Source organism: Sardina pilchardus, chromosome 19, assembly GCF_963854185.1.
Source record: "Sardina pilchardus chromosome 19, fSarPil1.1, whole genome shotgun sequence".
NCBI classification, from domain to species: Eukaryota; Metazoa; Chordata; class Actinopteri; order Clupeiformes; family Clupeidae; genus Sardina; species Sardina pilchardus.
In genome coordinates this window covers 1,960,550-1,972,559 of record NC_085012.1, presented here as the reverse complement: position 1 = coordinate 1,972,559, position 12,010 = coordinate 1,960,550, and the positions used below count along the sequence as shown (strand labels likewise).

The window sequence follows — 12,010 nt, the reverse complement described above, 5'->3', positions numbered from 1 at the left end:
AGAGAGAGAGAGAGACATACAGTATAAAGAGAGAGGAGAGAGAGGGAGAGAAAGAAGTAAACAAATATTGTGAATATTTGTGAATAATTCATTGATTACTTGTTAGTAATTTATCGTATTATTGCGGTGTGTGTCCACTCTCAGACCCTTACGGAGGCAGTGGCGTGGTCACTCCATCATCACACAACACACAGCTAAGCCCAGGCTATGTGAGATGAGGACTTATGGGAAGATTTACGTGCGATTAAGTAACACGGTGGCCATCTGGGACCAAATTAGGTCCATTCTCGGATGCCAGGGAAAACAAGAGGAATTTAGTTTGACAACAGGCTTGTGCAACAGAAGACAGAATCAGAATGTGATTATCTTCTAGAAGATTCTCGTAGATTCAATGCAATTATGTTGAAAGATTGAATAAAGTTCATGTAACTCCACATAGCTCTTCTCTCAATGTATAAAATACACGTAGTTGAAAATGCAGGTGTATCATTAAAGATCCCTACATCCAGGCATGCAGCACAATTCATACAATCTTCTCCCATAGTCACACACAGACATAGCCTACAGGGACAATAGAGGAACAGAATTAAACAACAACAGTCATCACACATGTGGAAGACATATAACAGAAACATCAGGATATAAACTTCTTGTGAATATGAAAATAGTTTATTGAATAGTAATGTAATTCTGGTGTTCACTGGATTGGTGGCTAGCATTCCACATAAACTTTTCCTTACTGACACAAAACAACAGGTGTATTATTTCATTTTCCATCACTTCCATCACGAACATTTAGAAATTAGACAATATGGAAAACTCTCACTTTGAAAAATAGATTCAGTGAGGCAAGTTATGTTGCCTAGCGATATGACGCACCTGTTTCCCTTGTTGTTTGGGGTGAGAAAGAGGCGGCTCTTGGACATCAGCTCCCTATAAAGGCAGGTCTGAAAACTTACTGTAGGAGGATTCACATCAGGTAGCAATACTTCAGAGGAATTTATCTGTCCCTTCCAAATAAGAGATGCCCCTTCGCAAAGCTGGGGCAAATGTTGACGAAGCAACAGATGAAGAAGCCAACATCAACACAGGTAATCTAACTCATGAAATGGTTATCGTAGTGTACAACACTATCAGCATTCACTGCTGTGCTGACCAGTTTCTCTCAGGAGATGATGGACCATCGCGTGGTTCTGTATTGTGTGGGGTTCTTCTAACGTTCACTAACATTACTGTGCTGAACCTGTTTCCCTCAGGAGATGATGGCCCATCGTGTGGTTCTGTATTGTGTGGGGTTCTCCTAACGTTCACTAACATTACTGTGCTGAACCTGTTTCCCTCAGGAGATGATGGACCATCGTGTGGTTCTGTATTGTGTGGGGTTCTCCTAACGTTCACTAACATTACTGTGCTGAACCTGTTTCCCTCAGGAGATGATGGACCATCGTGTGGTTCTGTATTGTGTGGGGTTCTCCTAACGTTCACTAACATTACTGTGCTGAACCTGTTTCCCTCAGGAGATGATGGACCATCGTGTGGTTCTGTATTGTGTGGGGTTCTCCTAACGTTCACTAACATTACTGTGCTGAACCTGTTTCCCTCAGGAGATGATGGCCCATCGTGTGGTTCTGTATTGTGTGGGGTTCTCCTAACGTTCACTAACATTACTGTGCTGAACCTGTTTCCCTCAGGAGATGATGGACCATCGTGTGGTTCTGTATTGTGTGGGGTTCTCCTAACGTTCACTAACATTACTGTGCTGAACCTGTTTCCCTCAGGAGATGATGGCCCATCGTGTGGTTCTGTATTGTGTGGGGTTCTCCTAACGTTCACTAACATTACTGTGCTGAACCTGTTTCCCTCAGGAGACGATGGCCCATCGTGTGGTTCTGTATTGTGTGGGATTGTCCTCACGTTGGTCTCCATGCTCCTCATCATTGCCACCCTCCCCCTCAGCATCTGGACCTGCATAAAGGTAGTGTGTGTGTGTGTGTGTGTGTGTGTGTGTGTGTGTGTGTGTGTGTGTGTGCCATCCACCCACTGAAAACAGGCAAACATCAAAAGCGCTGTCAGAAATGTTGAAAATATTTTCTTAAAAAGAAACCACAGCTTTAATGTTATGTTTTTTTTTTTTTTTTTAACAACTGCATCAGAGACTACTAAACATATTGCTTTTAATTCATACCGACAATGTCTCCGATTATAACATCAGTTCAACAATTTCATGTATTTCTGTACTCCTGCACAGTGTGCTTGTATGGGTGATCACAGAATAGAAAGAATAGAATAGACACATTTTAAATTTAACACAATTTAACCGAATTAGTGAACACACACACAGCACACACACAGTGAGGTGAATCACACTCTAACCTAGAGCAGTGAGCTGCCTGCCCAACCAGCGGCGCTCGGGGAGCAGTGAGGGGTTAGGTGTCTTGCTCAAGGGCACTTCAGCCGTGGTGGACTGGTCGGGGATCGAACCGGCAACCCTCCGGTTACAAGCCCGAAGCCTAACCAGTACACCACGGCTGTCCACAGGGCTACTCCTGCACATTGTGCTTGTATAGGTGATCACAGGGCTACTCCTGCTGAGTCCTGCCCATTGTGCTTGTATGGGTGATTACGGGGCTACTCCTGCACATTAAGGGCTAGTCCTGCACATTAAGGGCTACTCCTGCACATTAAGGGCTAGTCCTGCACATTAAGGGCTACTCCTGCACATTAAGGGCTACTCCTGCACATTAAGGGCTAGTCCTGCACATTAAGGGCTACTCCTGCACATTAAGGGCTACTCCTGCACATTAAGGGCTAGTCCTGCACATTAAGGGCTAGTCCTGCACATTAAGGGCTACTCCTGCACATTAAGGGCTACTCCTGCACATTAAGGGCTACTCCTGCACAGTGTGCTTGTATGGGTGCTCACGGGGCTAGTCCTGCACATTGTGCTGGTATGGGTGCTTCTGTTCAGGCCTGTTTATTCTGTCTTTCGTGCAATTCACTTCCTGTTCAGATTGTTGCCGAGTACGAGAGAGCCGTGATCTTCCGTCTGGGGCGAATCGTATCAGGAGCAAAAGGGCCTGGTGAGCACGTCCATGTTGTTACTATGGAGAATGCAACACCAGCGAGAAGAAGCCCTTGTGAGGCTGATCATAGGTGGACAAAGTTTGGTTGACGGGGGAATAAAAGCAAACATTAATTAATTAGGATATTTCTATAGTAGCAATCATTTGATGGCCCAGATTGAAAATGTGTAATAACTGATATATGATGTATCATTTGATGGTTATAATGTGTAATAACTGATATATGACATATCATTTGATGGTTATAATGTGTAATAACTGATATGATATCATTTGATGGCCCAGGTTATAATGTGTAGCAACTGAACATGTCCACTGTACAGGTATCTTGTGGGTCATTCCATGTGTGGACACTTTTCGAAAAGTTGATATGAGAACCATCTCCTTCAACATCCCTCCTCAGGAGGTAAGTAGGCTACACAGCGCTACTCCACTATCTATCTAAGCACACAGCGCTACTCCACGCTTCCCACTTCACACTACATGGGGCTCCTCTCGTTCGTCTTTTTATCTATCCTCCCTCCCTTCCTTCCTTCCTTCCTTCCTTCCTTCCTCGGTCCTCCGGCTCGTTCCCACTGATCTATAAACAACACTGGATAGACTCTCCCATTGTTGCCGCCCCATCATTCTTTATCTAGATCAGTGGGAACGAGGACCACGGAAAGGAAAGAAGGAAGGGAGGATAGATAAACAGACGAAAGAGAAGAAGAGCCCATGCACCTGTTCTACTGACACTCCCTGCAAAGCCCAGCAGTAAAGACACAGACTGCCCTCTAGTGATCGCTCTAAATCACTGCACCTGTAGCAGGACTTAGAATCGCTGCATCAGCGTTCTAAAGATGTTCTACTGCTTTATAAAGATGTTCAACTCAGTGACCCCTGCTGCGGTCCTAATCCAGGTGCTGACCAAGGACTCGGTGACCATCATGGTGGACGCGGTGGTGTATTATCGAGTCTTCAATCCCATCGTGAATCTCACGCAAGTGGAGGACGCCAACGTGGCCACGCAGATGATCGCCCAGACAACCCTGAGGAACATGCTGGGCACCAAGAGCCTGGCCGAGCTGCTGATGGACCGCGAGGAGATGGCCGAGCAGATGGAGGTCAGTACACACACACACACACACACACACACACACACACACACACACACACACACACACACACACACACACGGGTACCAAGAGCCTGGCCGAGCTGCTGATGGACCGCGAGGAGATGTCCGAGCAGATAGAGGTCAGTACCCACACACACACACACACACACACACACACGGGCACCAAGAGCCTGGCTGAGCTGCTGATGGACCGCAAGGAGATGTCCGAGCAGATAGAGGTCAGTACCCCCGTCCACAGCGAGAGCCAGAACTCACACAAGGTCAAGGGAGGTCAACTCAACTTTATTTGTTTAGCTTGTTTTAACACAACAGATGTTGTAAAGTGTTTTATAACAACAGCTGTAGCAAAGTGTTTTAATGTACAGTATGAAGAGCCAGATACACAGATAATACAGATAAATTACACAAATAAATGATGTGAGCATCCAAGAAATCAAACAACTCACTGATTAAGCTTTCAGTTGCTAAGGCCTTTCGGAGGCCTGAAGCACAGACACCAGGTGCTCAGAGTCTGGAAGTTCAACTCTGAGTCTGGCAATTCCACTCTCAATTGTCAGACTATATGCATCTACTGTATGTGTATACAGTACACGCATTATTGTATGAGCCCTTGCAGCAGACAGCTCAGATGAAACCCCAGATAAGAGGGAGACACTGCAGAATAATAATCTAGACTAATAATCTAGAATAATCTAGAATAATCCATGGCAGCCCCGGCGGTGTGGATGTCTGGGATTCCACCTCTGCTGTAGACACGGCAAATCCCCCTAATGCTCACGCAGCTCTCGCAATGCTCACCTCAACACTCAGCCACCGACTCACTGAGGCCAGACAATGACACGCTCAATACAAATCCTCCTTTGAGTCACACTAAGCCTCTCCAGACCATAACGTAAAAAGACTAAAAAAGAAAGAAAGAAATGTCACTTTGTTATTCATAAAACTGTGGCAATTGAAGGCGTGTCCATGTTTGACCTGCAGTAATACTGTGAGTCCTGCAGGTGGTGCTGTATGACGCCTCCAAGCACTGGGGCATCAAGGTGGAGCGGGTGGAGCTGAAGGATGTGAAACTGCCCCAGAGTCTCCAGAGAGCCATGGCAGCAGAGGCAGAGGCATCCCGGGAGGCCAGGGCCAAGGTGAGCGCACACACACACACACAGAGTTATACACAGACACAGAGTTATACACACACACACACACACACACACACACACACACACACACACACACACACACACACACACACACGCACACGCAGAGAGTTACTGTATACACAGACACAGACACAGACACACACACACACACACACACACACACACACACACACACACACACACACACACACACACACACACGCACATTAACAGGAAAACAAAACTCTTTGCACAAGCATAGACATATAATATACAAATAATCTGGTTATTCACAGGAATGCAAAGATGTCGTCGCAACCACAAAGGCATGCTCTTGAGGCCAGAGCCCCATGCTGAAACCCCAGTGCAGATCTGCTGATCCAGTAGCTAAATGGGTGCTAGTGGGACGTGTGCCAAGTCTGGCTCTGATTAGCTTCACTGCCCTGCATGCTATCTGTTGCACAACAAGACCGAGCTCATCCAATAGAGTTGAACAGTTCACACTGTAGTGGTAGGGCCTCCATGTTGTCATCTACACTGTACTGATAGAGCCTCCACTGTGTTGCCATAGTGATAGGGCCTCCACTGTGTTGCCATAGTGATAGGGCCTCCACTGTGTTGCCATAGACACTGTAGTCATAGGGCCTCCACTGTGTTGCCATAGTGATAGGGCCTCCACTGTGTTGCTATAGACACTGTAGTGATGGGGCCTCCACTGTGTTGCCATAGTGATAGGGCCTCCACTGTGTTGCTATAGACACTGTAGTGATGGGGCCTCCACTGTGTTGCTATAGACACTGTAGCGATAGATCCTCGACTGTGTTGCCATAGTGTTAGGGCCTCCACTGTGTTGCCATAGACACTGTAGTGATAGGGCCTCGACTGTGTTGCCATAGACACTGTAGTGATAGGGCCTCCACTGTGTTGCCATAGTGATAGGGCCTCCACTGTGTTGCCATAGACACTGTAGTGATAGGGCCTCCACTGTGTTGCCATAGACACTGTAGTGATAGGGCCTCCACTGTGTTGCCATAGTGATAGGGCCTTCACTGTGTTGCTATAGACACTGTAGTGATAGGGCCTCCACTGTGTTGCCATAGACACTGTAGTGATAGGGCCTTCACTGTGTTGCTATAGACACTGTAGTGATGGGGCCTCCACTGTGTTGCCATAGTGATAGGGCCTCCACTGTGTTGCCATAGACACTGTAGTGATAGGGCCTCCACTGTTTTGCCATAGACACTGTAGTGATAGGGCCTCCACTGTGTTGCTATAGACACTGTAGTGATAGGGCCTCCACTGTGTTGCCATAGTGATAGGGCCTTCACTGTGTTGCTATAGACACTGTAGTGATAGGGCCTTCACTGTGTTGCTATAGACACTGTAGTGATGGGGCCTCCACTGTGTTGCCATAGTGATAGGGCCTCCACTGTGTTGCTACTGTATAGACACTGTAGTGATAGGGCCTCCACTGTGTTGCCATAGTGATAGGGCCTCCACTGTGTTGCCATAGACACTGTAGTCATAGGGCCTCCACTGTGTTGCCATAGTGATAGGGCCTCCACTGTGTTGCTATAGACACTGTAGTGATGGGGCCTCCACTGTGTTGCCATAGTGATAGGGCCTCCACTGTGTTGCTATAGACACTGTAGTGATGGGGCCTCCACTGTGTTGCTATAGACACTGTAGCGATAGATCCTCGACTGTGTTGCCATAGTGTTAGGGCCTCCACTGTGTTGCCATAGACACTGTAGTGATAGGGCCTCGACTGTGTTGCCATAGACACTGTAGTGATAGGGCCTCCACTGTGTTGCCATAGTGATAGGGCCTCCACTGTGTTGCCATAGACACTGTAGTGATAGGGCCTCCACTGTGTTGCCATAGACACTGTAGTGATAGGGCCTCCACTGTGTTGCCATAGTGATAGGGCCTTCACTGTGTTGCTATAGACACTGTAGTGATAGGGCCTTCACTGTGTTGCTATAGACACTGTAGTGATAGGGCCTCCACTGTGTTGCCATAGACACTGTAGTGATAGGGCCTTCACTGTGTTGCTATAGACACTGTAGTGATGGGGCCTCCACTGTGTTGCCATAGTGATAGGGCCTCCACTGTGTTGCCATAGACACTGTAGTGATAGGGCCTCCACTGTTTTGCCATAGACACTGTAGTGATAGGGCCTCCACTGTGTTGCTATAGACACTGTAGTGATAGGGCCTCCACTGTGTTGCCATAGTGATAGGGCCTTCACTGTGTTGCTATAGACACTGTAGTGATAGGGCCTTCACTGTGTTGCTATAGACACTGTAGTGATGGGGCCTCCACTGTGTTGCCATAGTGATAGGGCCTCCACTGTGTTGCTACTGTATAGACACTGTAGTGATAGGGCCTCCACTGTGTTGCTATAGACACTGACGGCAGGTTATTGTAAATGAGTAATGTAAATGTGTTGCTGCAGGTTATTGCGGCGGAGGGCGAGATGAAGGCCTCTAGGGCCCTGAAGGAGGCGGCGGAGGTGATGTCCGAGTCGCCCGCCGCCTTACAGCTACGCTACCTGCAGACGCTGTCGGAGATCGCTGGCGAGAAGAACTCCACGGTCATCTTCCCCATTCCTCTGGACATGTTGGGGACCTTCACGAAGAAATGATCGCTGAGAGGATTCACTAACGAATGAGATCCGTAACCACAAACTGCATATTGTCTCTAATGCTGACAGAGTCTATAGTCCCATGTTTATTAATGAAGCAGGTATAACCACACAGAGCATCATTTCTTTTTTTCATTTCAGTGGGTACATGGTCAACGAACTGACAAAGCAGAGATATATCCACAGCAGAGATATATCCACCCCAGATGTCTTTTTAATTAGCGTCAGGAGAGACATACTGTAGGCCCACACATTGCATAATCAGATGAGAATATTTTAGGTGTTGATTTGTTAAGGGACGGAATCATTCTCTTGCTGAAAAATAACAGCTGTGACCGCAGACGTGATGTTGTTTGTTTTATGTGTGTGGCGACTGGCGAAGTGAAGTCCCACACAGTGACCAACACAGAGAAGGTTCTGGAGACTTCCCATAACCACCGTCATCCACACACTAGCCTGATACTACACACACCACCGTCATCCATACTGTACACCAGCCTGAGACTACACACACCATCTCATCCATACTGTACACCAGCCTGATACTACACACACCACCGTCATCCATACACCACCCTGATACTACACACACCATGATCATCCACACACCAGCCTGATACTACACACACCACCGTCATCCATACTGTACACCAGCCTGAGACTACACACACCATCATCATCCACACACCAGCCTGATACTACACACACACCACCTCATCCACACACTAGCCTGATACTACACACACCACCGTCATCCATACTGTACACCAGCCTGATACTACACACACCACCGTCATCCATACTGTACACTAGCCTGATACTACACACACCATCATCATCCATACACCACCCTGAGACTGCACACACTGCCTCTTTTCAACACCACAATAAGTTGCTGTATTGGGTAATGCCACCATCATTTTGCCACAATTCTAACTCATATCCATGGTGCAATAGGCCGCAAACCACAGCTGTGGGTGATCGTGGGACTCAAAGGAAGACAGTGATAAAATAAACGCCCACATATGTCCCCGACATCTTAGTCACTCCGAGCTGCAGTGTAGGTGTCCAGCATCTGTAGTCGCTGTCATTATTGTCAATAAATATGTCTGGATATGTCTGGTGTCTGTGCTGTGAATCATTTGAGAGAATCTTCAGTGGGAACATTCTATAGAAGTAGAGTCAGTGTTCTAGAACAATCTTTCTAGAACAGTGCCATAATCTACAATCCATCATCCTACTGGCTCACTGGTAGCCGTGGAGATGCATGTCCTATTGACTTGGTCCAAATGCACACTTAAGTGTGGAGATGCATGTCCTATTGACTTGGTCCAAATGCACACTTAAGTGTGTAGATGCATGTCCTATTGACTTGGTCCAAATGCACACTTAAGTGTGTAGATGCATGTCCTATTGACTTGGTCCAAATGCACACTTAAGTGTGTAGATGCATGTCCTATTGACTTGGTCCAAATGCACACTTAAGTGTGTAGATGCATGTCCTATTGACTTGGTCCAAATGCACACTTAAGTGTGGCCTCCTGCCAACAGGGAAGACTAAATGGCAATGGCCCCGCCCTTCTAATCGGCTCTCCTCCGTTTGATTAAGGTTGTCAGCGGAGATGGGTTTGAGGAAATACGTAATCTACCCCTCTGATCTCTCTTTCAGATGAGCAAGGCCAGCATAGGTCATGTAATGTAAGTCCATGGACAGTAAGCCCCCACAAAATTGCTTACAAGGCAATTCTGTTACTGCCATTTTCAGCACTTATATGTAAACATATTGTATTCATGCAGGCTTTTTATGCATGTTCTATCTTTCATCTGCATTAATGCATTAACATTAGATAGAGTCTTTATTGTCCTATAAGGACATTCTTCTTCACACATCAATCAACATTCCATAAAAGAGATCCATTATGGATAACTTACTGCTGATATAACTTACTGCTGATGATCTGCAGACAATAGCATTCCACTTCTGAATGATGCCGATACGTGCTGCGTATATTTTGGGCAGTGACTGCTGACTGCTGTGGCTGCTGACAGTATATTTGGAAAGCAAAGAGTATTAATACCACTCTGATCAGCCCAGAAAGGCTTAGTATGGAAGCTTACAGTACATGAGGAACTGGAGCTGACCCTGCTGCGGCCTCTTCACCTGTGCGGATTTACAGGCTGAGGGCAGCGGCCATATAGGTTATGAGAGCTCTGTTGCAGACCAGGAGAGATGAGAGGTGTCCATATACTGTAGGTTATATAGGTTATGAGAGCTCTTTTGCAGGAGAGATGAGAGGTGTCCATATAGGTTATGAGAGCTCTATTGCAGGAGAGATGAGAGGTGTCCATATACTGTAGGTTATATAGGTTATGAGAGCTCTGTTGCAGGAGAGATGAGAGGTGTCCATATAGGTTATGAGAGCTCTGTTGCAGATGAGAGGTGTCCATATAGGTTATGAGAGCTCTGTTGCAGACCAGGAGAGATGAGAGGTGTCCATATAGGTTATGAGAGCTCTGTTGCAGACCAGGAAATATGAGAGGTGTCCATATAGGTTATGAGGGCTCTGTTGCAGGAGAGATGAGAGGTGTCCATATACTGTAGGTTATGTTGGTACACTTTTTAGTACCAAAGTGATCTGGAAACTTGGTTACTTAGGACGTTGCAAAATCAGGAAATGTATTATTTACAATGATGATACAATGACACACTAAGGGGGAGAATATCAGCTTCTCCTGAAGGATTCATCAATACTGTATCTCTGCTGAAGCAGGGGAACATCCCGGACTCAAGGCCAAGGCGGGCTGTGGGGACGTGGCTTCTTGTCACACCATCAGGTCTGGACGCTCTATTGTTCTTTAATTAAAACCTTTTGCCTGGGATATTTGTCAGAGGCCTGGCCCCATATCGTTTCTACAAACATTGATGTTTCACACCTGGTAATAAGCAAAAGGTTTTGAGACAGGCTCTCATTGAATTCTAGAACAAACAGACAGTGTCCTGAATACAGACTACAGACACAAGAAATACATATGGGTACCGAAATCACAAATTACTATAAGAAATACACGGTATGTACATTCACAGAAAGGCTTCTGATTCACAAGACGTTCAGTTATGAGGGCTTTGTTGCAGGAGAGATGAGAGGTGTCCATATACTGTAGGTTATATAGGTTATGAGAGCTCTATTGCAGGAGAGATGAGAGGTGTCCATATAGGTTATATAGGTTATGAGAGCTCTGTTGCAGGAGAGATGAGAGGTGTCCATATAGGTTATGAGAGCTCTATTGCAGGAGAGATGAGAGGTGTCCATATAGGTTATGAGAGCTCTGTTGCAGGGGAGATGAGAGGTGTCCATATACTGTAGGTTATATAGGTTTATAAGAGCTCTGTTGCAGGGGAGATGAGAGGTGTCCATATAGGTTACAGAGGTGAGAAGGGCTCAGGACGCAACTCTCAGCTCAGTAATTAACCTTTACCTCCTTCAGTCACATGAGGCTAACCACCCTGACCTGGCTGGGCATGTGATGCAATGTCTCCCTCAAGCTTCTTACGGTCTGCACATTATATGACGGACCCCACCAGTCAGTACGGTCTGCACATTATATGACGGACCCCACCGGTCAGTACGGTCTGCACATTATATGACGGACCCCACCGGTCAGTACGGTCCGCACATTATATGATGGACCCCACCGGTCAGTACGGTCCGCACATTATATGACGGACCCCACCGGTCAGTACAGTCCGCACATTATATGACGGACCCCACCGGTCAGTACAGTCCGCACATTATATGACGGACCCCACCGGTCAGTACAGTCCGCACATTATATGACGGACCCCACCGGTCAGGCCTCTCTTCTGCCTCTCCAAATTCATTATGGCCACAGATGATGTCATGACATTCCACAAAATCTGTCCACAAGGTTCCCTATACCTGATATTATCTGATTTCCTGTATACCTGATATTATCTGATATGGGATGTCTGGCACCTGATATTATCTGATATGGGATGTCTGGCACCTGT

General features: G+C 46.6%; 1 protein-coding gene across 1 annotated transcript; it reads left to right on the top strand.

Moving 5' to 3' along the window:
• The first annotated feature begins 988 nt into the window (after positions 1-988).
• Positions 989-8,636, top strand: zgc:112408 (uncharacterized protein LOC550260 homolog). The gene is made up of 7 exons (XM_062521135.1): positions 989-1,091; positions 1,866-1,975; positions 3,011-3,080; positions 3,407-3,489; positions 3,983-4,186; positions 5,202-5,336; positions 7,792-8,636. The coding sequence occupies exons 1-7, from the start codon at positions 1,025-1,027 to the stop codon at positions 7,978-7,980; spliced, it is 858 nt and encodes a 285-aa protein (XP_062377119.1). The 5' UTR covers positions 989-1,024; the 3' UTR covers positions 7,981-8,636.
• Positions 8,637-12,010: the final 3,374 nt, after the last annotated feature.